The sequence below is a fragment of the Oryx dammah genome, unplaced genomic scaffold, assembly GCF_014754425.2.
Source record: "Oryx dammah isolate SB20612 unplaced genomic scaffold, SCBI_Odam_1.1 HiC_scaffold_4, whole genome shotgun sequence".
In the NCBI taxonomy this organism is placed as follows: Eukaryota; Metazoa; Chordata; class Mammalia; order Artiodactyla; family Bovidae; genus Oryx; species Oryx dammah.
The window spans coordinates 82,227,365-82,254,844 of NW_024070188.1; the positions used below are offsets into that span (position 1 = coordinate 82,227,365).

General features: G+C 45.7%; 1 protein-coding gene across 3 annotated transcripts in view; it reads left to right on the top strand.

The window, feature by feature from the left end:
- FNDC1 (fibronectin type III domain containing 1) overlaps window positions 1-27,219 on the top strand; it is a 112,086-nt gene extending 84,867 nt beyond the window's left edge. For all 3 annotated transcript variants that reach the window (XM_040238914.1, XM_040238915.1, XM_040238916.1), the window contains 9 exons: window positions 384-452; window positions 2,239-2,400; window positions 4,577-4,807; window positions 11,021-11,129; window positions 17,840-17,919; window positions 19,407-19,436; window positions 20,046-20,207; window positions 24,254-24,376; window positions 26,431-27,219. In XM_040238914.1, the coding sequence (XP_040094848.1) occupies window positions 384-452; window positions 2,239-2,400; window positions 4,577-4,807; window positions 11,021-11,129; window positions 17,840-17,919; window positions 19,407-19,436; window positions 20,046-20,207; window positions 24,254-24,376; window positions 26,431-26,546 (1,082 nt within the window). In that variant the 3' untranslated portion in view covers window positions 26,547-27,219. The remainder of the gene's footprint in view (window positions 1-383; window positions 453-2,238; window positions 2,401-4,576; window positions 4,808-11,020; window positions 11,130-17,839; window positions 17,920-19,406; window positions 19,437-20,045; window positions 20,208-24,253; window positions 24,377-26,430) is intronic.
- The last annotated feature ends 261 nt before the right edge of the window (window positions 27,220-27,480 follow it).

Below are 27,480 nucleotides of genomic sequence, written 5' to 3' on the forward strand. Positions count from 1 at the left end.
GGGCTCGTTGGGCCCCTCCCCCTTCCCTCCCCCCTCCCCCTTCCCTCCCCCCTCCCCCTTCCCTCTCCCCCCTCCCCCCTCCATCCCCCTCGGCCTTCCTCCCCCGACAAGTCGGGAAGAGCGCCCTCTGCTGGAGGGTCGGGAGCGCTGGGGAGGTGTCTTTTCCAGTGCACCCCGCTGAGCACAAAGGAGAGAAATTCTCCATTCCCATTGAGCCCTCCGCGTTCTGAGGCTCTTCCTCCTGAGGAAGCCGAGGCGGCCGTGGCAGGGGAGGCTTATACGCCTGGGAGCCAGCAGCACGGGGCTGGATCGCCGTGCCCTTGGCGCCATGCTGAGAAGAGAGCCCAGGGCATTTGCTGACTGCCCTTGCCTTCTCCTTCTAGATGAGTTCTCGGGGCTGGAGACTGACACGGCAGTGCCCACGGAAGAGGCGTACGTCATCTATGATGAAGGTATGATTGATTCCAAGCACGTGATTGGGGGTATTTTCTGATTAGAGAATCTGACGTTCGTTACTAAGTGCGTGCACAGTCGCTCTGTCGTGTCTGGCTCTTTGCGACCCCATGGACTGTTAGCCTACCAGGCTCTTCTGTCTATGGAATTCTCCAGGCAAGAATACTGGAGTGGGTAGCCATTCCTTTCTTCCGGGGATCTTCTCCACCCAGGGATTGAACCCGGGTCTCCTGTGCCTTCTGGCTTGACAGGCAGATTCATTACTACTGAGCCACCTGGGAAGGCCGAGGTGGGCTAAGTGGATGGTCTCAATTTCTATTTCCCTCAGAGCTTGGGGCTGGAGGGCAACGCTTAGAGAAGGGTGGTGGTACTCCCCTTCCAAGTTACCTCCCCTCGCCCCATAAAAGTTTGATCCAGAGGAAAACTGTGGGCTTCATACACAGATGCAGCCTCCAGACAAGACCCCTGAGCCCCCTTCCCTCCATCTCAAACCTTCTCCTCCTTCTTTTGGAAATTCTGGAGTTACTTCAGTCTGAACACCCCTGCACCACCCATACATGTTAATAAAAACGACTTAGTTTAACCGAGTTCCAGCTTCCCCTCTTGGCTCTTCTCACTCTCATTCTTTCCTTTCCTTTTCTAATTACATTCAAAAAGCAATGCGGTAGCTGTGCTGATTTTTTAAAAATCAGAATGTTTTCAAGTGAAGGTGAAGTTTCTAAGATGAAGAGGAGGCATGCTTTGCATGGCGTCTGGTCACTCCATCCATAGTAATTACTGCTGTGATTATACTTACCTCCCTGTGGTTGTTCTTGTGTTTTGTAAATTGCCCCTGAAATTGAAGGAAATTCGCATAGAAAGCTTGTCCCCTTCCCAGTGCTGGCCTTTGACAGGGGGGTGTCAGTCCTCACTAATGTGCTCAGTTTGCCGCTGCTGGTTGTAGATTCAAGGCTCTTCAGTCACGAGTGTGGGAATAACGTCACCTCTGATGCAGTCACGATCTTCAATGTAGTGGTTTAATCCGCAGTTTTCAAAAAAAACCAAAACACAGACCTGAAAGAAAAACAGCAGATGCGAGAAAGCAAAGGAAGCTTTCTGAGCACCTTTGGAAGTAAAACCCTGTGATCTGGAGCTGTTGAAAAGGGAGCAGAATTTTCTTTTTTTTTTTTGTTAATGGATTAGTTCTCTCAATAGGATGAGTCCCCCTTCCCCCTAGAAAATAACCCGTATGCAGGTGACAAATTTTTAAAAAAATCTGGTTTCTTTTCTCGTGTGATACTTTTCTGGCTTTAAAAGGGAAAATTACTTAGGCAGAGAATGGTCAGGGACCAGTAACAGGGGCATCTAACCTGGGTAAATCCTAAGGTTCTGTCCAGCTTTGATTAAAAAAATCTCATTTTTCTTGTCATGTGTGTTTCTTTTTAATTTTTTTCCTTCCTTTCTTCTACCTGCAGCTGCTCTTCCCTAAGGACTGAAAAATGGTGGGTGGGGGGCAGATATTGTTTTGTTAGCAACAATTTCTGTTCAGGCATAGCATTTATTCTAGAGTCTGCTGCTGCTGCTAAGTCGCTTCAGTCGTGTCCGACTCTGTGCAACCCCATGGACAGCAGCCCACCAGGCTCCTCTGTCCATGGAATTCTCCAGGCAAGAACACTGGAGTGGGCTGCCATTTCCTTCTCCAATTCTAGAGTCTGTTTGTGTGCCTATACACTTTAGTGTTGCGTTCAATCTTAAGGTGCCCCTTTTCTGGATGTGCCCAGTTACAAAGCCATCATATCATTTCAGATTATGAAGTTGAGACCTCGGGGCCGCCGCCCACCACCCAGCCCTCCACCACCACCACCACCACCGCCACCACCACGACGCCCGCCGTCATCCCGCCTGAAGGCTCCATCAGTTCCTACCCCGAAGAAGAATTCGATCTGGCTGGGAAGAAACGTTTTGTTGGTGAGTAGGAGTTCCTTAATCAGAGAAACATGAGTTTTTAGCTCTCATTCTTTGAAGAAGAGCAGAACGAATCTCTTGGCTTGGCCGTGGCAGCTCGTTTGGAGCGGAGGTTTTTCCCAGAGTGAAATTTCCACTTGGGCGAGTCACTGCGTCAGTCCTGTTTAGATGCTTTCTAAACATGAACTTGCTCTCTCAGAAGTCAAGGGAGCAGGCACGCAGGAGAACATTTGGTATCCGATGGAGCAGAGTTTAGAGAGGCTGTCTTGTGCAGATGAGGAGTAAGAACTACTTAACCATCACCAAGTCCAGGGACTATAAGTATTTTTGTTATAGCCAACTTTTCTGAGATGAGACTTTTATTAGGCCTTGCCTGCACATTGGTGTTTTGTTTGTTTGACTTATTTATTTAGACTGCTCTGGGTCTTAGTTGTGGCATGTGGGATCTAGTACCCCGACCAGGTATCAAACCCAGGTCCCCTGCTTTGGGAGTGTGGCATCTTAGCCCCTGGACCGCCGGGGAAGCCCCTGCATGTTGTTTGCTAACTCCTCCCTAAAAGATGAGCAGTTTGATGAACTGAGCTACCAGTATATCTTACAGTTTCAAAGAGCTGAAGCGGTTTCCTTGAGGTTATTTCCTATAGCTTTCATTAGCCTCAAGGACTTGCGATCTAGAAATTGACCGTATTCCTCTTTCTCAGTTATTAAAACAGTTTCAGGAAGAAATTCTATGTCATAAAACTGTGTTTCATTCCCTTTGGGAGCCTTCTTTTCCCATGCCCTTAATGAACTTTGCTAATAAGACAGATTAACATATCACTAAGTGGAAAAAAATAATTTGTTACTGAGTGGAGACAGGCAACAGCTTAAACTAATATCACACTTTTCTGTTTCCAAAACAAATGTTCTTCCATCAGCGAAGAACAGCTCTTGTCAGCCAAGATGTAGTATTGAGTGTCTGAACTACTCGTACTTGAAGAACAAGAATCTTAATTGGAAGGAGGATTCCTGAGGCCAGTGGTAATGCTGGCCCATGGCATGCTGCAGCCTGGCTGAATTCAGTGAATGTTCTGACTTTTCTTTCTGTGGTTCCATGACAGAAATTGAAATGCTTTCAGCGCTATTATTAGCTGTTCCGAAGACCTCTTCAAAGGCTGAAAGGCTTACTATTGTCTGGCTGTTTTCATATGCCTGTAACTTTATAAAGCACAGTAGACAGCTCCCCCAAACTTCCTGATCAGACCCATGCACAAGCTCAAAACGCCTAATTCTGTATGGATTATTGGAAAACAGAGGAGCTTAAAAATTGCTTTCAGTTCTAACAGCCACTGGGAATGAGAAGCTGTACGAGGAGATGCAATGGGATGTTTAGAAAGTTCTAGGAACTGTTACTTGGGAGCACTTGGGGGTCTTGAATGTATAAAGCCCAAATCCAATTCCTTCGCTTTTCTAAGTTCTAGGGCATACGTAATAAGAAGTCTTGTGGGCTCCTTCTCAGCACTGGGAGGTTCAACTGGAGTGTGGGTTATCAGTTCTTACCCTGCCTTAATCCTGGGGCCCTTGTATCTGCTGAGATCACACATGTAGGAAAAGCCTGAAGCTATCCATAAATGCGAGTCGTTATTTTTGTCCTGAGTGGTAATGTTGTAGAAGGCTGTTCAGGCCTAGCCTGTGCAGACATGGGTGCAAGGGGTTATGTGAGTCCCTGATGTCCCAGGGGAGGCCAGCCTGGACTGAGGCTAAGGTTGTACATCTTGGCTGGTGTATGTTTTTTTTTCCTGGTCCCAAGACAGTCTAGGGAATGAAATGTGTTGAGAGAACTCCAAGTTGGATTCAGTTGCACCTTTCCAAGTTTAAGGGCACAGGAATGGCAGAATGCTGCAGACTTCTCTTAGACATTAAATTGTAGTTTGGAGAGGTTTCAAAACCACTGTGAGGGCATCGATGTTGATGGGGCAATGGGATCTTTTGAAACCACCAGATTGAAAGCTATAATAAATATGTGGATCCATTCAGGAGAGCTAGGGATGTGCGCTTGTGTTTGGCCTCAGGGCTGATGACCCTGGATGTTTAGCAGAAAGAGACTGACTGTTGGGTCTACTCCTTGAAGCAGACATCATGTTTCTGCCCTCAGAGAAAGCCTTCAGCAACCCGATTGGGTATCTTTGTTCTTTTCCAGCTCCTTACGTGACGTACCTAAATAAAGACCCGTCCGCGCCATGCTCTCTGACTGATGCTCTCGATCACTTCCAAGTGGAGAGCTTGGATGAGATCATTCCAAATGACCTGAAGAGGAGTGACACGCCTCCTCAGCATGTCCCCCGCAACATCACTGTGGTCGCGGTGGAAGGCTGCCACTCATTTGTCATTGTGGACTGGGACAAAGCTGCCCCAGGGGATATGATAACAGGTGAGTCCAAGGCAGGTGCTCAGAGTTCCTGTCAATCTGCAGGTGGGAAATACAGTCAATAAGGGATGATTGGATGATGGATGAGTGGATGGATGGAAGATGGATGGATGGATAAATGAATAGATTGGATAAATGAATGATGGATGGATGCAAGGATGGATCGATGGATGGATGCAAGGATGGATCAATAGATGGATGGGTAGATGGATGAAAAATGGATGGATGGATGGATAAATGAATGGATTAAGTAAATGAATGATGGATGGATGCAACGATGGATGGATGGATGGATTGGAGAAATGGATGATGGCTGGATGCAAGGATGGATGGATGGATGGATGGATAAATAAATGAATGGATTGGAGAAATGAATGATGGAAGGGTGCCAGGGTGGGTGGATCAGTCAGATAGCTAGATGGAGAGATGCATGGATGAATTGGATGGACAAATGAAGATATTTTCTTTAAAAAGGATGAAACAGAGGCAATGAGGGAAGCCTTGTAGGCAGTATGAGGAGCACTGGATGGAAGTCAGAAATCCTGAATCTTAGTCCCAGATGGGTTTGTATGACCTGGAGCTACTACTTCATTTTCCCTGGACCTTGCTCTCCTCCTATACAACATATCATTAGGTCTCTTACCCTGTAATACTGCAGGTAGCTAGGGAGTCCACGGAGCCCCTTGTCAGATGAGCTCCTGCAGCATGAATGATGAGTGCTCCTACTGTGTGCTTCCCGGGGTCATGATCAACCCTGGGGTCATGACTCAGGCTCTTTCCGGGTCTGCTCAGTGCTTCCAAATCAGTCTTGGCGCTCCTGAATTCCTTAGGTGGGAACTGGATGTGATGGAGAAAATGCCCGGGGATCCTGAGCCTCCAAGATCTTGGTCTGGGAGATGCTCATTCGACTCTACCAAAGATATATTTGAGGATAAATTTGTTGAGATGAGTTCTTACAGAAAAGAGTTAATGTTTTCTTTGGATAGACACCCTTCTTTTGCAAATGATTCCTTTTGAGTCAGTGAGTTATATAAGAGGAAGGAATGTGTGTGTGTGTCTCAGGGCTGGGGATGGGGGATAAGTCGGAGTTTGACATATTATGTCACTACCATGCTAGTGTCGGTCATCAAATTAGAAATTTTTAATGTTCTTGCTTTAGGTCCCCAGTATGATCTCTTAAAATGAGAAAAAAAAAAAAAACCCAAGCACAAACAGAGAACTTTTTTTTTTTTTAATGAAGTTTGCACTGCAGCCCAAAAGTCAGGATAAAGGACACAGGACAGAATGCCTGGGTATTGTGCCAGGCAAGGTGGAAGGGCCGTGGAGAGCCAGGGTGCTGATTAAGAGGTCTGAGTCTTGGTGTAGCTGTACTTGCTGGTCCCCCAATCTACCAGTTGCTCAGGCCGCTGGGGCCAGCTTCTGTGAAGTCCAGCATGTTCCTAAAAGCAAGCAAATAAATCAATGGAAGGAGGAGAGCTTGTAGTCAAAACAGCCAGAAAATCCTTTTATGAACTGAATATGATTTTATGAATGGCAGTTTTGAAAAGCAAGCAAGCAAACAGAAAAAATAATCATGGAAAACTTTTATCTTAAGCTACTTAGCTTTTGATCTCTTGCATAACAGATGTTACTTAACATAAATATACCCCTGTGCCCTGAGCCACGGGGCTTCTGAGAAACAGAAGGATGGATAAAAGATGAAAGGACCAGTCACCTTAGACGTGGCCCCTGGGCTGGAGCATGAGGAGCCTTCGGAGAACTCCGGTAAATGTCGCTGGACTTAACTCCGACGCAGTTCCTGTATCATCCCATAGAGGGCGTGCTTCCGAAACACATGCTCCTGTTAGCTTTGCATCAAAAGCCTTACGAAGCTCCCCAGAGACTGGGGTCATCTCATCACCACATACCCCCACCATCTAATCCCAAACCAAGCCTCAGGGCCCTAATCATGAGCACTCATGCCAGGAGCATAAATAATACGGCTGAGGTGTTATTGGGATTCAGGTCCAAATAGAAAGTTATGCCAACTCCTGCCAGGCTGCTTATTGTGGAATATTTCAGTGTACAACAGCCCTGTGATATGCAGAAGAAGCATGTTAGACCCTAGAGGCTAAAAGAGAAAAGCATGGGAGTGCTTCGTCAGTTAATGAATCAAGCACCAGGTCTTTTAGCTGCAGAACAGCGAGGTGAAGTGGATACCCAGTTGCCTCCTAGACCCAAAGGGAAGATCACACTTTCAGGTCCACTGCAGGGCGCTTGGGTCCTGGTAGCTGCATGAGATGCAGAGCACTTGGCCGATTTCCACTGGCGGTTCTATTCTTTCACACATGGTTGAGTCAGCATGTAACCAGATGGTGGCCAAACGACACGAAACTCCTGCAAAGTAAATAGGTCCACGACTCGCTGCCCACCCTGATCAGTCCTGATGAATGAAGCTGTCTCTTCATCAGCAGTGACTCCGTGGGAAATCACCTTCGTGGTAGTCTCTGAATCTTTTCAGGACTGGTTTTGACAAGAACAGACAACGCAGGAGTTACATGTGCTCAGCAAGCACGTTATAAAAATCCAGACACAAGGATGAGCAGGGAAACCTGAGTAGTATATGGAATGAAGTGCAGTGTTCTAATGGATATGAGGTCAAAGAGGATGAGCCGGGCTGACCCATCGAAGCCAGGGCTCCTCAGGCATGTCTGCCCCTGGCTGGACCCTTGTTGGGTACAGCGTCACCATCAGCTCATGTGGCTTGATGTCACCATCTTCAGAGGAGGAGGGTACCCTATGGAGAGAGCAGCAACGCTTCCCAGGTCCCATGAAATAGTTGTTGAAAAAAGAGAAGAAGGAATTTCTCTGAAAAGGCTTCAGAGCCCAGGGCCCCTGTTTTTGCTCCCTGCGTGCTGGGGAGGAGCTATGTAACTCTAATCCACTCTTCCCATCACCAGAATAGCCCTTGAGGAGGTGATCGGTGAGAACAGGTTGCTGAATAAAGCTATTTGCCTCTTCAGTGCCTTTTCTTCATCTCCTCCTTGACCTGTGATCTGATTCTCTCAGCCCAAGTTTTCCTCCTCACAGGCTCATCCTCTTTGACCCGACATTAAAGATCAGAATTGCTTCAGACATGGTCCTAAGTCACTTTGCTTCAGTTCAGTTCAGTTCAGTCGCTCAGTCGTGTCTGACTCTTTGTGACCCCATGGACTGCACCAGCCTCCCTGTCCATCACTAACTCCCGGAGCTTACTCAAACTCATGTCCATCCCATTGGTGCTGCCGTCCAACCATCTCATCCTCTGTCATCCCCTTCTCCCACCTTCAATCTTTCCTAGCATCAGGGTCTTTTCCAATGAGTCATTTCTTTGCATCAGGTGGCCAAAGTGTTGGAGCTTCAACTTCAGCATCAGTCCTTCAGTCCAGTCCAGCTAGACAGTAGCCTCCTGCCCACCACAACTAGAGAAAGCCTGAGTACAGCAATGAAGACCCAGCACAGCCAAAAATAAATAAATAAATGCTTATAAATATATATATACACATTTTAAAAAGACATGTGCATGGGTAAAATCCTGGAGAGAGAAAACACAGAGTAAGAAGAAAAGCTTCAGCTTCAGCTGAAGGAAATGGCAACCCACTCCAGTACTATTGCCTGGAAAATCCCATGGACAGAGGAGCCTAGTAGGCTACATGTAGTCCATGGGGGTCGCAAAAAGTCGGACACGACTGAGCGACTTCACTTCACTTCACTTGCTGCTGCTGCTAAGTCGCTTCAGTCATGTCCAACTCTGTGTGACCCCATAGACGGCAGCCCACCAGGCTCCACCGTCGCTGGGATTCTCCAGGCAAGAACACTGGAGTGGGTTGCCATTTCCTTCTCTAATGCATGAAAGTGAAAAGTGAAAGTTAAGTCGCTCAGTCGTGTTCAACTGTTAGTGACCCCATGAACTGCAGCCTACCAGGCTCCTCTGTCCATGGGATTTTCCAGGCAAGAGTACTGGAGTGAGATGCCATTGCCTTCTCTGTTTTACCCATGCACAGAGGTCTTTTTAAAATGCATATGTATATTTACAAGCATTTAAAAATTTTGATTTTTTTTTGGCTGTGCTGGGTCTTCATCGCTGCACTCAGGCTTTTTCTAGCCGTGGTGAGCAGGAGGCTCCTGTCTAGTTGCCGCGTGTGGGCTTCCCATTGCAGTGGCTTGTTGCAGAGCAGAGGCTGCGGGGCACACCGGCTTCAGCAGCTTCAGCCCGAGGGCTCTAGAGTACAGGCTTGGTAGTTGCGGTGCGTGGGCTTCATTGCCCCTCCGAACGTGGGGTCTTCCTGGACCAGGCATCGAATCTGTGTCCCCTGCAATGGCAGACAGGGCCCTAACCACTGGACCACCACGGAAGTCCCGCTGCATGTGGTCTCAGTGCCTTTTGGGGATGAGTCGTTGGTTTGTAGGTCAGGACCCAGCCTGCTCTCCTCTGAGCCTCAAACTGAAAAATCATGGCCACTTGACATTATCACCCGTCATGTCTCCAAAGCTTCTCAGACTCAGCATATCGAGAATCAGACTCATGATCCAGACACACACTTGCTCATCTGGGTTTTCTGTCTCACTCTCCGTCCATTCTTGCAAGCCTGAAGCTTTGGCGTCATCTTCCCATCTCCTTCTCTATTTCCCCTCTGTATTCAGTTCCTCACTCAGTCCCGTCGCCTTTACCTTTCAGATTTTTCCTGCACGCGTCCATTGTTCCCCATTAACCACCCCAGAACCTGAGCTGCTGTAACCACTCACCTGGATATTGTCACAGCTGTCCTGTGAGTCCACCCCCTCCATATACTATGCCTGTCTGGTCCTCCACTCAGCACCGGAGAGACACACGGAAGACAGTCTTGTTGTGTCGCCCTGTGAATGTCTCCCTTTTCTTCTGGAAAGAAAAGCAAAAGGCTTTGTGACCGAAGAGCCTTGCATTTTTTTTTTCGTTCAGTGCTTCTTTAGCTTTGTTTCACGTCGCGCTTCCCCTCACCCTGCCCCTCTGAGGTCCTCCTGCCTCCTGGTTCCTCCCTCGCCTGCGTCTTTGCCCAGGTATTCCCTCTACCTGGAGTTCTACCCACTTCCCACTGTGCATCTTGACTGCTTCCCATCCTTTAGTTATCAGCCCGATTTCATGGTCCTGGGAAAGCTCTCTGTGACCAGCTCTCCCCACCTGCCAAAGCCCCCAGCACTTAGTTCTCATCAGGCTGTATAAACAAGCCGTGTAATCCTACTTGTCTGTCTGCCTTGCTGCTCCTGGAGTTTTCACTAAAATGGATGATCGTTTAATCTCTAGCACTTAGTATACAGTAGTCCTGACTTTCAGGAGGCACACAATAAATATCTGTTGAATTAACAAACATGAACTTGGACCAGATAGTTGACCTCTAAGACTCAGTTTCCTCCTGTGTCAGAATGGTGACAGACAGAGAAACCTAAGGTCAGGAGAATTCATCAAAGTAACACCCTATCCAAAGTATTCGGCGTAACATTCGGAGCAGAGGAAGTACTCGACAAATATTTCCTTCCCACGTAAGAGAACAGCATAAAGGATGTGTGACGCTGCGACAGGAAGGTCACTCGGCTCTCTGGGGCGGCCTGGCAAGCTGGGCAGGTATCAGGGCAGAGTCCACCCGCTGAGCTCCATTAACAGCAGATAAGGCAGAGCTGCCTGGCTGTTGTCACTGGATGTGAGGGTCGAGGGAATGCAGAGATATTCAACAGCTAGAAACCACAGGAGAGTCTATAACAAGAGGTGGAGAGACCTATCGATCTTTTCAGACGCAAGACACGGCACCCACCATCACAGATGCTTCATTCCACGTGAAGGATAATTGTATATACCTCTACCAGGAACTTCTTAGATACTTGGTGGAGGTCACTGCTCTTTCCTTGGGCTATGCATTCATGGTTAGATGTGATTCGTTCCCAGGACATGAGGAAGCCCGGGACTGTGGGAGATCAGGAGAAGGAAGAAAAGTAGGGAACCAGCCAGTGGTCAGAAAGTGTCTCTGCCGTTACCTCCATCTGGTATCGCCAGTGGGCACCAGTATTCTGCCTCGTCCCGACCTGGCACACTGCTTGCTCGCCTTCTAGACTTCTCCCACAGAGCTGCCCCCACCCCACGGCTCCTCCCACCCTCCCCTGAGTCACGCCTCCTGGGTGATGTGCTTCCTTGACGCTCACTGGGTTCCGCCTCCTTTCCTCCTGTAGGTTACTTGGTTTACAGTGCCTCCTATGAAGACTTCATCAGGAACAAGTGGTCCACCCAGGCTTCATCAGTAACTCACCTGCCCATTGAGAACCTGAAGCCCAACACGAGGTATGACACGTCCATCGTTTATAAACAGAAAATGAGACCTGTGTGCGTGGTCACGGGTATCCTTGGGTTGAAAAGGAAAGGCCTCACCGAAAGTGTTCTTATGGTTTCTTCTGAATTCTCTAGTTGTTTCTCATAGACTGTAGGTGAGTGCTTACCATGTATCATGTACTTTTCTTTGGAGAAAGGACTGTGTGCTTTGTGATTGTTAGGTTGTCGTGTTTATAATTTGCTCCCTATTTTCCAGAGACTGAAACTACCTACCATTGGGAAAGGAAAGATTGTTCTGTGTGTTGAAAGGGAATCCATCCGTTTGCAGTCACCAACATGGTGACTTTATGCAGCACGAGCTTCATATATGACATTAGTGGAGCAGCAATTGAGAAGCACTTTTTATTGAAGTATAGTTGATTTACAATGTTTGTTCATTTCTGCTGTACCCAAAAGTGTTTCAGTTATATATATGTCTGTGTGTGTGTGTGTATACACACGTATATACACACACACACACATTCTTTTTTATATTCTTTCCTATTGTGGTTTATCACAGGATATTTAATAGAGTTCTTCTGCTCTCCAGCAGGACTTTCTTGTTTATTCACTCTGTATAATGATTTGCGCCTGCTAACTCCAGCCTCCTGCCCCATGCTGCCCCCACCCTTGCTAACCACACATCTGTCTCTGTGTCTGCAAATCTGTTTTTATTTTGTCAGTCAGTCAGTCAGTTCAGTCACTCAGTCGTGTCCGACTCTCTGCGACCCCATGAATCACAGCACGCCAGGCCTCCCTGTCATCACCAACTCCCGGCATTCACTCAGACTCGTGTCCATCAAGTCAGTGATGCCATCCAGCTGTCTCCTCCTCCATCGCCCCCTTCTCTTCCTGCCCCCAGTCCCTCCCAGCATCAGGGTCTTTTCCAGTGAGTCAGCTTTTCTCATGAGGAGTTTTATTTCATAGGTGGTTCATTTGCATCCTATTTTAATTTCCGCATATAAGTGGTATCAGATGGTGTTTATCTTTCTCTTTCTGACTTACTTCACTTCGTGTGATAATTTTTAGTGCCATCATGTTGCTCCAGATGGCATTGTTTCATTTTTTTTATGGCCAGGTACTATTCCCAGTGTTCCATTGTATATGTGCACCGTATCTTCTTCACCTGTTCCTCTGTTGACAGATGTTTAGGCTGTTTCCATGTCTTTGCTATGTCAATAAGGCTCCTATGAACATAAAGCTAAATATAGGCCCAGACATGGGGTTGCTAGATCTCATTGTAATTCTATTTTTAGTGTTTGGAGAAACCTCCATGTTGTTTTCCATAGTGGCTGCACCAACTTATCTATTTCTACCAGCAGTGTAGGAGGGTTCCCTTTTCTCCACCCCCTTTCCAGCATTTGTTATTTGTAGACTTTTTGGTGATGGCCATTCTGACTGGTATGAGGGATACCTTGTTGTAGTTTTTGTTTGCAGTTCTCTAATAGCTAGTGATGGGACCAGACGCCATGATCTTAGTTTTCTGAATGTTGAGCTTTAAGCCAACTTTTTCGCTCTCTTCTTTCACTTTTATCAAGAGGCTTTTTAGTTCCTCTTCACTTTCTGCCATAAGGGTGGTGTCATCTGCATATCTGAGGTTATTGATATTTCTCCCGGCAATCTTGATTCCAGTTTGTGCTTCCATCCCAGCGTTTCTCATGATGTACTCTGCATAGAAGTTAAATAAGCAGGATGACAATATACAGCCTTGATGGACTCCTTTTCCTATTTGGAACCAGTCTGTTGTTCCATGTCCAGTTCTAACTGTTGCTTCCTGACCTGCATATAGGTTTCTCAAGAGGCAGGTCAGGTGGTCTGGTATTCCCATCTCTTTCAGAATAGACTCCAGGAGTTGGTGATGGACAGGGAGGCCTGGCGTGCTGTGATTCATGGGGTCGCAAAGAGTCGGACATGACTGAGCGACTGAACTGAACTGAACTGAATAGCTAGTGATGTTGACCATCTTTTCATGTACCTGTTGGCCTTGTGTATTTCTTCTGTGGATAAATGTCTAATGACGTTCTTTGCCCATTTTTCAATTGGGTTGTTTGTTTTGTTGTTGTTGAGTTGTGTAAACTGGCTAAACATTTTAATAGCTAGTAGTCAACCTTTACGATGCAGAAGTTCAGATCATTCAAGAAAGATATATTTTACATGTTAATATCAGTTATAAGATGCATGGCTTCCTACACGGAGAAGTGGGTCGCCAGCCAGAGGGCCATCTGGGAGTGAGTTTTTAGCCCTCAGTGTGAAATGCGCAGAACTTGTCTCAAGGGTACAGTGTGTGTGTGTGCGTTTCCTATTTTATATTATCTGGTCTTGCTGGTAACAACCATCAGGAAAGCTTCCATCCTTGGGGGTGAACATGGGCAGAACACCAAGGACACGATGGTCGTGCTGTGGTGTGTTTGTAAACTGGCTGTCGGGGTGGAAAAAAAAGTAATGGTATTTGCCAATTTCAAGCTAGTCTGGGCCTGCAGAACTGCTGATATTTAATGATCGGCTCTCTGATCCATGTCACGTCCAGCCACTGTATTTCCACAGCAAAGTGTTCTGAATGATGTGACTTGGGCCCGAGGTCTCCCGTTTTTGTTTTTTTTTTTTAATACAGTCAGAGGAACACAGAGGAGATTGGAACAAAATGCTCTCCTTAAACAGAACTGTTGAAAGGGACAGAAATTGGACAATAGCCTTGGACACCGAGAGGCTTCTGAACTAGCAGAGAACTTTGCTCAGGGCCTGTTAAAGCCCTGGGCTCACTTGAACTGAGCTTTCATAAACTGTTACAAATTTCAGGATTCAGCAAATAAAAATATCAGGAAACTGAGAAAGCCCCTTTCTTAGCTCTTCCCTGATAGTAATGAAAAGTTGATTCATTAAACCAAGAATAAAACTAAAGAAAATAAAGCCAACATCCCTCTTTTTTTAATTGTGTTCAGAGTGCATGTTTTTATAGCACAGCCTCAGAAGCAGCTGAAGGAGGCCTTAGAGATGTTTGGCCTCCTGGCTGCTTGTAAATCCTGGACTCCTGCTGCCCCTGCCCCCACAGCCTAGTTTTCTTGTGACAACTTTTGGTACCAAACTGATGTTGAGTTTTGAATACTGTCAGGGGATGGTTATGTGGGATGGTTTATTCATTCTTCCTATAGGTATGAATGAGTGTCCACGGCTCACTCAGTGAGAGCTTACTGAGTGCTCAGGGCCAGGCCCCGGGCTCTAAAGAGAGAAGAGCGGAGGGGTGGGAGAGGGGCCTACAATACACCATGGCCCCTCATGGTGCTCATCTGACAGAGACCGGTGGTTTACAAACACGTAGGTATGGACTTTCCCTGACCAGCATCCTGAGAGAGAAGCACCCTGTTCTGTGAGTGTATAATGGGGGGCTTTTTCCCTGAGCTTGAGGATAAGGGGCGGTCAGGTGAGGCAGATACACAGCATTTGACCTGGAGGAGGTAAGTGAGCTGTCAAGCTGCTCCAGGCAGGAGGAGTGTTGGGAAGCTGGTGTGTTTGAGGAAGAGCAGGAGGCCGATGTGGTCAGGGGGACAGAGGAGAGAGGGGGCTGGCGGCTGGACCGGTTGGTTGCAGGTGAGCCCCAGTGTCCCCCGAGGTTTGTGTCCTACGTCCACCCACGCTGGGGGCCCTGGGCGATGGACTGAGAGCAGCAGCGGCCACTGGGGCTTCTCCCCAAGTGTGACCTTCCCATCTGTTGTTCTTTGGAGGGAGAGTGCTTGCTGGCTTCCTCCTACGAGGATTTCCTTCAGACCCCTCCGTGCTTGCGTGCGTGCTAAGTCACTTCAGTCATGTCCAACTCTTTGTGACCCCAGGGACTGTAGCCCTCCAGGCAGTTCTGTCCATGGGATTCTCCAGGCAAGATTACTGGAGTGGGTTGCCATGCTCTCCTCCGGGGGATCTTCCCAACCCAGGGATCAAACCCACGTCTCTTGTGTTTCCTGCATTGGCAGGTGGTTTCTTTACCCCTAGCGCCACCTGGGAAGCCTGAAGTGCACATATCTGTAATGGCACCCCACTCCAGTACTCTTGCCTGGAAAATCCCATGGATGGAGGAGCCTGGTGGGCTGCAGTCCATGAGGTCGCTAAGAGTCGCACAGGACTGAGCGACTTCACTTTCACGCGTTGGAGAAGGAAATGGCAACCCACTCCAGTGTCCTTGCCTGGAGAATCCCAGGGACAGGGGAGCCTGGTGGGCTGCCGTCTATGGGGTCACACAGAGTCGGACATGACTGAAGCGACTTAGCAGCAGCAGCGCCACCTGGGAAGCCTGAAGTATACAGATCTGTCACCAGGGAACCTATTCAAAAGAAGGTGCCAGAAGCTTGTATAAGAAGGCAAGGTGTGGGATGCTTTTGTTACTTAGGTGAGATAGAGACACTTCAGGGTATGAAATATATATTTTAGTCTATGGAAAAAAATTTAATGTGCTTTTCGAAAATTTTGCTTTTTTCTATAATACCATATTGTTTTTCAGCTTGGCATATGCAAACTTACTTTGACACAGTAGGTGGAGTTCAAATGGAAATACATCTTTAGAATTGGGCCACGTGGGCTTTGTGGAGGAATGGAATCATTGCGTGGCAGGAGGGTTGATTTGGAGAATACTTAGGTTTCAGTGTAAAATAGAATGGATACAACTAAGAAACTGGAGTAGGCTCTCCCAGCCAAAGGGTCACCCCTCTGCCATCACCTCTACTGCACAGGGTGCTTCCCTCTGCCAAGCCGGGGAAGTGGTACCAGGTTGCCTCCCGGGATGGCCTGAGAAAGATGCAGCAGAAATAAATGTCCCCGGTAGCCTCTGAATATCAGTATCACACCCTAGGTTTCGATTTCCTATCTTTTTTTTTTTTTAAAGAAAAGGCTTCTGTAAAGTTTGACTGTTATCGTTGATTTATGCCAAACCCACTGTTTGAACTGCCAGCGGAGTTTGCCTTAAATAACTCCATGACCGCTGAGTTAGAAGTATGCACAATTGAGAACACACAAAGTGCTGAGTGAATTGAGATTTGGGAACTCATATGTTCTTAATTGTGCATATCTTTTTTTTTTTTAAATGAAATTTTAAAAAGGATTCGGTCCTAAGTGAGATGTGAATATACTTTCTTGAAAAGCTTAAGAGAAGACTTGGTTTTACCAAATGGACTTTTTCTTTGCTCTCTGTTCAGTCAAACCCAAAGTCACGTACCTGTGCATACCTGTGAGGCCAGAGGCTCCCCTGGGGACCTCAGCTCAGATGCTCAGTAGGCTCAGCACCAGGGCAGAGGTGCAACAGACAGGTGCCTTTGCTCTCTGGGTGTAAATAGTTCTCCTTTTAAAACTTTAGTTCATCTTAATTAGTGTGTGTGATCTGTGTGTCTGACTTAAACATAGGATTTTGTAACATTGAAGTGTAGCTCCTGTTGTCCAGAAGCCAAGGCCCCTTCTGGACTCTCTGAGGTGGTGGACACACTCCTCTGCCCAATTTTTTTTTTAACCCTCTTTCTTTACCTGGAAGCAGTTAAAGACTATATGTATTAGTTGCTTAGTCATGTCTGACTCTTTGTGACCCCATGGACGGTAGCCTGCCAGGCTCCTCTGTCCATGGAATTCTCCAGGCCAGAACACTGGAGTGGGCTGTCATTTCCTTCTCCAGGGGATCTTCCTGACTCCGGGATCGAACCCAGGTCTCCTGCATTGCAGGCAGATTCTTTATCATCTGAGCCACCAGGGAAGCCCGGTTAAGGACTAAGAGGGCACAGATAATACCCAGGATTCCAGGGGGCTGGACAGCATAGAGATTAACTGTAGGTAGAGTAGGTCTCAACTGGGTTGGCTTCCAGTATTTTTTCATCACTGCTTTTGGTCCTGTAGCTCACGAGAGTCCAGAGTAAGACGCTCTTGGACTCCTGACCGAATTGGCTTATCTCCTTCTAGATGAGCAGGCTGATTCAGGCCATGTGCTTTCTAGCACATTCTCTGTTCCAAGACAAAGATTAATCCCCAGCAGAGCCTCTGCAGGCCTTTTCCACTTCCCCTTCCTGGACTTGCTTCTCTTTCCTTGAGGCACAGAAGCTGGAGACTCAGTGATTTTAAGGCTCCAGGCCCAAGCGTAGCACTTGTCCTGCGCCCAGAACATTGCTGCCACGTTAATTCCCCCGAGGAGGCCAGCCTCTGGACTGGCTCAGCCTCCCCCTGCCAACAGCAGGTTGCATCATCATCAGTCCGTCAGACATTTATACATGACGTCCAGGGATGAGACTTAGCCTAGAACTGGAATTCTGCTCTGTAAGCATGTCTCCCTGCTCCAGCTTCTCTGTCTTGCTGGTGGAACTCAAGATGAGACAGGAGGGGTCCATAACATCCAATGGCAAGCCTGCAGGGCATGGTCTGCATGGGTCGGGCAAACCCTTGATGCTCGAAGTAACACACACAGTCCAAGTGACCTGTGTGCCTAGTATGCCCCTTCATTCCCAGTGGGAACATGTCTATGCTATTCATTCTATTGTTCTGAAAAGTTATTCAAAAATGAGAAAGTTTAGAAATAACTTGAAGAAATAGCAATGGTGTATGCATTTGTGAAAAGATGACTCAAACCCTGCCACAGAGTAAGTGCTCAGTAGTTTGGTTGTTTGTCTCATTACACAAACTTTAAACAAGTTTCTCTTTCAAACTATGTTTTCTTTGAATTTCAGGTATTATTTTAAAGTTCAAGCCAAAAATCCTCACGGCTATGGACCTGTCAGCTCTTCAGTCTCATTTGTTACAGAATCGGGTATGGATGACTTCATGTTCTTTTCTTCTCATTTCCTTAAAAACAAGTAATCTGAAATCAGGCCTACAATAGAATAAAAACTGAACAAGTAAAACTTCTGTTTAGTCAGTTCATATTGGATATCACACTATAAGATAAACATGATTTTCTTTCTGCTAGGTTTAATCTTGGATAATAAAAGTAGTCTTCATTGGAACTGCTTGAAAAGTCAAAAGAGCAAATTCCAATGAAAAGGGAAGAAAATCTAGTTCTAAGCCATGTGGGAAAGGTAACTTTGAATCCATCTAGCTGCAGAGGTAATTTCTTTATTGTTATTGCCAGCAGCCGAAGTGCACACATGTCATGTGATCTGAGGGGCAGTTGCTTCTTTCAATCAGTCAGATCTCTAGGATGCTTCCTTTCCTAGGAGACAAAGATATCTCTACTTAATATGGAGGGTTTAATTAAAATGCTATCCATCCTGCAAGCAGTGTCACTCAGATGTCCCTACTTTGGGTTGCTGGTGTGCAGAGCTTTCAGACCCTTTGGTGAAGTGTTCCATGGTCATGGTCTGAAGCAGGACACATGGTGTTGGGTGGTCATGGTCTGAGCCAGTACACACAGTGTCCCATGGTGGGTGGTCATGGTCTGAGGCAGTACACACAGTGTCCCGTGGTTATGTTCTGAACCAGTACACACGATGTCGGGTGGTCATGGTCTGAGGCAGTACAAACGGTGTCCCATGGTCATGGTCTGAGGCAGTACACACAACTGGTTCATGGTGGCAGTTCCTGGGTTGGCAGCCTCTCTGTACACGAAGCCATGTGGGAGAGTTGGTGATCATGGTCCCAAGACAAACACCTACAGGAGCCCAGCAGGGTCAGTTCCACAATAACGTGGCTCTCGCTTCCATTTGGTTAGATCATTCCCTACATGTAGTTTGATCCTGGAACATTTGCCATTGGAGGATATTTTTAAATGCAGTGATTTAAATCTACTGAATCAAAATATATAGAAAAAGTCTTTTTTGAGAGTATGCTTTATACTGGAATTGTTGGCAAAGGACTTCAAAATTGGTGTTTTCACGTGTTTCATCATCTAAGAAATGTGTTTCTCATTAGTAATTAAGAAAGATTACAAGAAAACCTTTATCAGTGGTTAATTTGCTACAATAATGTGTCTATGTTTATGGCTGCATTTCCTAAAAACAACATGCTCTTTTGGCAACTATCAGAATCAACATGATAAACATCTATAGAAAAAAACAAATAATTCAAATCTGAATAGTTATCAAGAAGCTGAGGGCTGAAATTGGAGAGTAGAAAGACATAAATGTAACTTCTGAGACTGTGATATAATACTCTTAAAGTTTTGGCATATGCCAAATGAATATTGCACTTTCTTTATCTACTGCAGCTTGGTAAGCCCTTTCAGTTACAAAAAAATTCCATAGTTATGTGGCTCCATGACATAATAGTGAAGTCAGCTGTTTCTTTTTCATTCTACAGATAATCCTCTTCTTGTTGTGAGGCCACCAGGTAAGTTTCTCTTCTGGATAATCTTGACATTCTAATAATGTTTGTTGGATATTGAACTTGAGATTTTTATGGTTACTCACAAGTAGACATGCCAAACCATTTTTGTATTGTCATAATTTTCGAACAACTTCTGTGGTTTCTTTGCACCTGCTCTCCTAATCTAGGGAAAAGAATGGTCTGGAAATTGTTAGATAGGGCCCCAGTAGACAATAGCTGGGCTTCCCTGGTAGCTCAGCGGGTAAAGAATCCACCTGCAATGCAGGAGACCCCTGTCTGATTCCTGGGTTGGGAAGGTCCCCTGGAGGAGGGCATAGCTACCCACTCCAGTATTCTTGCCTGGAGAATTCCCATGGACAGAGGAGCCTGGCAGGCTATAGTCCATGAAGTTGCAAAGAGTCAAAAACAACTGAGTGAGTAAGTACACCACAGCCCAGACAATAGCTATAAAAACCATTGTGGGTGGCCAATAACCTATGAAGCTGTAACTATTTTCCTAACCCCCTTAAATATTTTAAATTGCTGAAAAGATAGCAAAATGGATTAAAAGTACAAAAAAAAAACAAAACACTGAAGCACTGTGACTTGGAAGATGTGCTTTGTGTTGTCCAGGTGGCGAGCCCATCTGGATCCCGTTTGCTTTCAAACATGACCCTGGCTACACGGACTGCCACGGCCGACAGTATGTGAAGCGGACTTGGTACAGGAAGTTTGTGGGAGTCGTTCTTTGCAACTCACTGCGGTATAAGATCTACCTCAGTGACAACCTGAAAGGTAGGTCTTCGGGGATGGTGTGCCGAGGGAAGGTATGAAAAGTTTCTAGTTGATCAGATACTAGCTTGACATAGCAGGTGCACCAGAATGCAACTGAGGTGTGGACCATTCATGTCTCAGTCTGGCTCAAATGCAAACCAGTTTTGCAGGCTCTATGCCAGAGTGACTTGTTTTCACATTGGTACTCAAGAGTATATATATATATATATTAAATCGACTACTTTTTAGGAATGAAGTCCAGAATTCTATTAGAAAATCAAAGGCCATTTTTCTTTGTTGTTGATTCTATAACAGTAGGCACACGTGTAAGCTGGAATTATTGAGGACAAGTCCGTCCACACTACGGTCTTTGCCACCGGCACAACTTTACAGAAAAAAAATGTAGGTGGTGAAACATAGATGACCTGCACTATTTATGCTGTGTCCAAACAAAAATCACATTGTTTTCATCATGATAGGGGATTCAAACAGAGAATAACATACGTACTTTGGACTACTAACGTTTCAAAATGCCATTTCTACCCAGCTGGCTTTGACTCACCCACCTACGCATAATTGTTTTATATTTCAAAATTCGTACAACTTTTACTCTTTTATCATAACATTAAAAAAACCTTTCCTGCAGCTGGTTTATATTTTATCATAGGTCAGTTATTTTGTTCTTTTATTTGTTGCTAGTGATCATCATTTCTCGATAATGTCAAAATCTCCCCAACCATCCCCCACTCCAGCAATTTCTCAGTGCTTATGCCTTCCCGACAAGCAGTATCTGTTTCTCTCTGCTTTTTGCCCCCTCTCCCACACTGCCCTTTCCCTCCTCTGCTTCAGAATTCCTGGGAGAGATTACACAGCCATGTCTGGTATCGCAGGGTTGAGAGAAACAACTCGGCCCTACTGTGCAGCTCTGGTTCAGGACCAAGGACAGCACCTCCTGCTACAGACACACCCTACTTCTAGTTTCCTGTGAAAATAGGTCCCACTATTTTTACACATATTCATGCTTTTCATAATGGTTTCATAAACTATTCTCTGACTACCAGAGCTTCCACATTTTTGAAACCGTAGAGTAGAAAGGTCTCTCATTTATTGGCTGAAAATGCCTATAATATTCATAGTTTCCATTTAAGGAACACTTGCTAAGTATATAGCATACATGATCTCAATAAATCCTTACAATGCTTTGAAATCAGTGCCATTATCACCATCTTTCAAACATGGAAAGTATGACACACAGTGTAAGTAATGTGCCCTCTTCAGTCCAGTTTATTTGCTCAGTCGTGTTTGACTCTTAACAACCCCATGGACTGCAGCACACCAGGCTTCCCTGTCCATCACCAACTCCCAGAGCTTGCTCAAACTCATGCCCATCGAGTCCCTGATGCCATTCAACCATCTTATCTGCTGTCATCCCCTTCTCCTGCCTTCAATCTTTCCCAGCATCAGGGTCTTTTCCAATGAGTCACTTCTTCCCATCAGGTGGCCAAAGTATTGGAGCTTCAGCTTCAGCCATCAGTCCTTCCATTGAATATTCAGGACTGGTTTCCTTTAGGATTGACTGGTTGGATCTCCTTGCAGTCCAAGGAACTCTCAAGAGTCTTCTCCAACACCGCAGCTCAAAAGCATCAATTCTTTGGCACTCAGCTTTCTTTATGATCCAACTCTCACATCTGTACATGACAACAGGGAAAACCATAGCTTTGACTAGATGGAACTTTGTTGACAAAGTAATGTCTCTGCTTTTTAATATGCTGCCTAGGTTGGTCATAACTTTTCTTCCAAGGAGCAAGTGCCTTTTAATTTCATGGCTGCAGTCACCATCTACAGTGATTTTGGAGCCCAAGAAAATACTGTTTCCATTGTTTCCCCATCTATTTGCCATGAAGTGATGGGACTGGATATCATGATCTTAGTTTTCTGAATGTTGAGTTTTAAGCCAGCTTTTTCGTGCTCCTTTTTCACTTTCATCAAGAGGCTCTTTACTTCCTCTTTGCTTTCTGCCACAAGGGTGGTATCATTTGCATATCTGAGGTTATCGATATTTCTCCTGGCAATCTTGATTCCAGCTTGTGCTTCATCCAGCCCAGCATTTCACATGATGTACTCTGCAGATAAGTTAAATAAACAGGCTGACAGTATACAGCCTTGGTGTACTCTTTTCCCAATTTGGAACCAGTCCATTGTTCCATGTCCAGTTTTAACTGTTGCTTCTTGACCTGCATACAGATTTCTCAGGAGGCAAGTATGGTGGTCTGGTATTCCCATCTCTTTAAGAATTTTCCAGTTTGTTGTGATCCACACAGTCCAAGGCTTTGGGATAGTCATTGAAGCAGAAGTAGATGTTTTTCTGGAATTCTCTTGCTTTTTCTATGATCCAGCAGATGTTGGCAATTTGATCTCTAGTTCCTCTACCTTTTTAAAATCCAGCTTGAACATCTGGAATTTCTTGGTTTGCATACTGTTGAAGCCTCACTTGGAGAATTTTGAGCATTATTTTGCTAATGTGTGAGATGAGTGCAATTGTGTGGTAGTTTGAACATTCTTTGGCATTGCCTTTCTTTGGAAATGCAATGAAAACTGACCTTTTCCAGTCCTGTGGCCACTGCTGAGCTTTCCAAATTTGCTGGCATATTGAGTGCAGCACTTTCACAGAATCATCTTTTAGGATTTGAAATAGCTCAACTGGAATTCCATCACCTCCACTAGCTTTGTTCATAGTGATGCTTCCTAAGACCCACTTGACTTCGCACTCCAGGATGTCTGGTTCTAGGTGAGTGATCATACCATCATGGTTATCTGGGTAATTAAGATCTTTTTTTTATAGCTCTGGGAGAAGGCAATGGCACCCCACTCCAGTACTCTTGCTTGGAAAATCCCATGGGTGGAGGAGCCTGGTAGGCTGCAGTCCATGGGGTCGCTAAGAGTCGGACACGACTGAGCGACTTCACTTTCACTTTTCACTTTCATGCATTGGAGAAGGAAATGGCAACCCACTCCAGTGTTCTTGCCTGGAGAATCCCAGGGACGGGGGAGCCTGATGGGCTGCCGTCTATGGGGTCGCACAGGGTTGGACACGACTGAAGCAACTTAGCAGCAGTAGCAGTAGCAGCTTACATGTATTCTTGCCACCTTTTCTTAATATCTCTGCCTCTGTTATGTCCATACCATTTCTGTCCTTTTTAGTGCCCATCTTTGCATGAAATATTCCCTAGTATCTCTAATTTTCTTGAAGAGATCTCTAGTCTTTCCCATTATATTGTTTTCCTCGATTTGTTTGCACTGATTGCTGAGGAAGGCTTTCTTATCTCTCCTTGCTATTCTTTGGAACTCTGCATTCAGATGATTATATGTTTCCTTTTCTCCCTTGCCTTTAGCTTCTCTTATTTTCTCAGCTATTTGTAAGGCCTCCTCAGGCAACCATTTTGCCTTTTTGCATTTTGGTTTCTTGGGGATGGTTTTGATCGCTGCCTCCCAAGCAATGTCATGAACCTCTGTCCACAGTTCTTCAAGCACTCTGTCTATCAGATCTAATCCCTTGAATCTATTTGTCACTTCCACTGTATAATACTAAGGGATTTGATTTCAGTCATATCTGAATGGTCTAGTGGTTTTCCTTATTTTCTTCAATTTAAGTCTGAATTTGGCAATAAGGAGTTCATGATCTGAGCCACAGTAGCTCCCAGTCTTGTTTTTGCTGACTGTATAGAGCTTCTCCACCTTCGACCACAAGGAATATAATCAATCTGATTTCAGTATTGACCATCTAGTGATGTTCATGTGTAGAGTCTTCTCTTGTGTTGTTGGAAGAGGATGTTTGCTATGACCAGTGCATTTTCTTGGCAAAACTCTGTTAGTCTTTGCCCTGTTTCATTTTGTACTCCAAGGCCAAATATGCCTGTTATCTCTTGACTTCCTACTTTTGCATTCCAGCCCTATATGATAAAAATGACATCTTTTTTTTGGTGTTGGTTCTTCAAGTTTGTGCAAATTCCTAAATCACCTGTAGCATTTTTGGGTCAGTCAGTGACTCATCAAATTCCTTTTTGCAGATACATTCTACAGCATTGGGGACAGTTGGGGAAGAGGTGAAGACCACTGTCAATTTGTGGATTCACATCTTGATGGAAGAACAGGGCCTCAGTCCTACATTGAAGCCCTCCCTAACATTCAAGGTAACGTGAACAAAGGCCTGACCAATTACACTGGGGGGTGAGGAGGAGGGCCAACATAAGGAGAAAATTCACAGTATCTCTGCCTTTGGTTTACCATTTGAAGATGGATGTAAGCAGCATTTTTGATCATAAAAATAAGGAATCAACAAAGTACTCCTACCCTATGCTGTATTTGGATTGAGCCTTGGAGAGGTCACTCAGACAGTAAAGCATCTGCCTGTGATGTAGGAGACCTAGGTTTGATCCCTGGATCGGGAAGATATCCTGAAGAAGGGAATGGCTATCCTCTCCAGTATTCTTGCCTGGATAATTCCGTGGACAGAGGAGCCTGGAGGACTGTGGTCCATGAGGTCGCAAAGAGTTGGACCCAATTGAGTGACTAACACTTTCCCTTTTACTTTGGAGAGGTAGGGATACAGAGGAATATAAGACCTTATCGCTACTGTCAGGAAACATAGTCAGAATTGGAAAGAGAGGATAAATAAATGAAAGGTAACGAGAGCAGACAACTTAAAGTGCAGACAATGGCGAGTTATGTCCCATTGTTGTCCCGTTATCAGGTAATCGTGCAGATTATAGTCAGTCTCTGAGTTCAAGAGAAGCAGGCAACTTGAGGCTGCCAGGGGAAGTTTTCAGAAGAGGCAGAGTCTGGGCTGAGTCATAAAAATTCATGCAAAGATTAGAGAGTCTTCTAGGTGGAGGATGGCATGAATAAGAATACAGAGAAAGAAAAAATAAATAAATGCAAACCAACCAGGATATGTTTCAGGAGATTGTGTATCAATTATTTCATGATGGCATTGTAAGAGGAAATGCGTATATTCATCTCAAAGTTAACAATTTGTATTACATTATTAACTCCAGTAAAACAAGTATATTAGGCGAGGTCCTCCAGAGAAAAAGAACCAACAGCAAAAAGATAGAGACAGAGAGACAGAGAGGAGAGAGAAATAGAGAATGAAATTTATTTTAAGGAATTGGCTCATATGATTGTGGAAACTGGCAAGTCCAAAATCTACAGGGTAGCCCAACAAGGCTGCTGGAGACCTAGGGAAGAGCTGATGTCGCAGTTCAAGTCTGAAGGCAGAATACCCCTGTCCTCAGGGAAAGTCAGTCTTTTTCTACTTGAGCCTTTAACTGATTGGACGAGGCCCACCCGCATTATGGAGGCTTCACCGCTTGCGTGCTTAGTACTCAGTCATGTCTGACTCTGTGACCCCATGGACTGTAGCCCACCAGGCTTCTCAGTTCATGGAATTCTCCACGCAAGAATACTGGAGTGGGTTGCCATTCCCTCCTCCAGAGGATTTTCCTTTCCAGGGCCTGAACTCACATCGCCTGTTCTCCTGCATTACAGGTGGATTATTTACCACTGGGCCACCAGGGAAGCCCATGGAGGCTTCGTTACATAGGTACAATTGATGAAAGCATTGACCATCAGTGACTGCACTCAACCTCTAGCTCCTCTCTCCTCCCTGAGGCTGGGGCTGGGACGGAAGCCCCCACCCCATATTCCCATGGTTGGTCCTCTGGTGACCAGCCCTTACCCTCAGGTGCTTTCCAGAAGCCACTTCATTAACATGAGCCCACATGTAGTTGAAGAGGTTTATTATGAAATAATCATTTCCCAGACAGCTTTATCGCTCTTCAGTTCAGTCGCTCAGTCGTGTCCGACCCTGCAACCCCATGAACCGCAGCACATCAGGCCTCCCCGTCCATCACCAACTCCTGGAGTCTACCCAAACTCATGTCTATTGAGTCGGTGATGCCATTTAACCATCTCATCCTCCGTCGTCCCCTTCCCCTCCTGCCTTCAATGTTTCCCAACGTCAGGGTCTTTTCAAATGCGTCAGCTCTCCACATCAGGTGGCCAAAATATTGGAGTTTCAGCTTCAACATCAGAGTTATTGCTCTCACCACTCAGGAAATTCCAAAGGTTTGGGGAGCCTTGTGCCAGGACTGGGGATGAAAACCAAATATCCATTTTCTATTATAAATCACAGTGTCACAGATGGATTTTCTTTCTCTCTCTCTCTCTTTTTTTAACCTTCCAGGCTACTATCGCCAGTACCGCCAGGAGCCAGTCAGCTTCGGCAACATAGGTTTTGGAACTCCCTACTACTATGTGGCCTGGTACGAGTGTGGGGTCTCCATCCCGGGGAAGTGGTAACTGCAGGAAGATCGTGCCAGAAGCTCGCCCTGCCGACCCCCTCGTTCACTTGAGTGAGGGCCTGCGAGCAGAAGAGGCAGTGTCCCAAGCCCCCTGCTGTCCCCGGTGTCAGCAAGGCCACACAGTGGACACTGGACACTTCAGGCGTCTTCAGTCTGGAGTTCAGTCCTACATCTTGGCCTGGACCACACACCGGCTTCAGTGTTGCTGTTAACTTTGCTTCTCTACAGGTTTTACTTATAACAGCACATCCCAGAGATGGCACAGGCACTCAGCTATGGGGATGCACGGTGCAATTTTCATCCTTTTTAGGCCCAAAGTTCAGATGCTTCAGTATCTCCAGGGATTAGTATCAACATGCTCAGCTCGCTTCATGGAACACCACCCGCTTTCTTTTTCCTCACTGGACTCCTCCCAAAGTAGCTAAATTTAGGCTTTGGATCCCTCTCTATGCGGTAGAACTGAATTATTAAAAACGCCACTGAAGGAAATGTAGCCTACTTAAGATTTATTCTGTGGACTTACCCACTGCTAGACCAAATGTATCAAATCTTACTTGTAAATTCTCAATTTTGAGATATATATATATATATATGTATATATGCATATACATATCTACACTCGTCTGCAAGGACATTGATTAAAATTGCTAAATTTGTACTTGTTCACTCGATACATGTGTGCGGGGCTTCTTGAAGCAGAGGTGCTGTTTGCGAACATCTTAGAAGGCTTCAGAGAATATGTACTCTGTATAACATGGCAAGAATGGAAAGGTGTGGGTTCTTTCCAAATGCTGCCAAGCCTGGGAAGTGACTGGGAAGTAGCGATGCTATGAGCCAGTAGCAAACTGAGTGATTTCCACCTTCCACACCCATGTGAGAAATGAACCGGAGGGCTGTGTGACGACAGATCTAGGTGTTTCCACATTAAGATT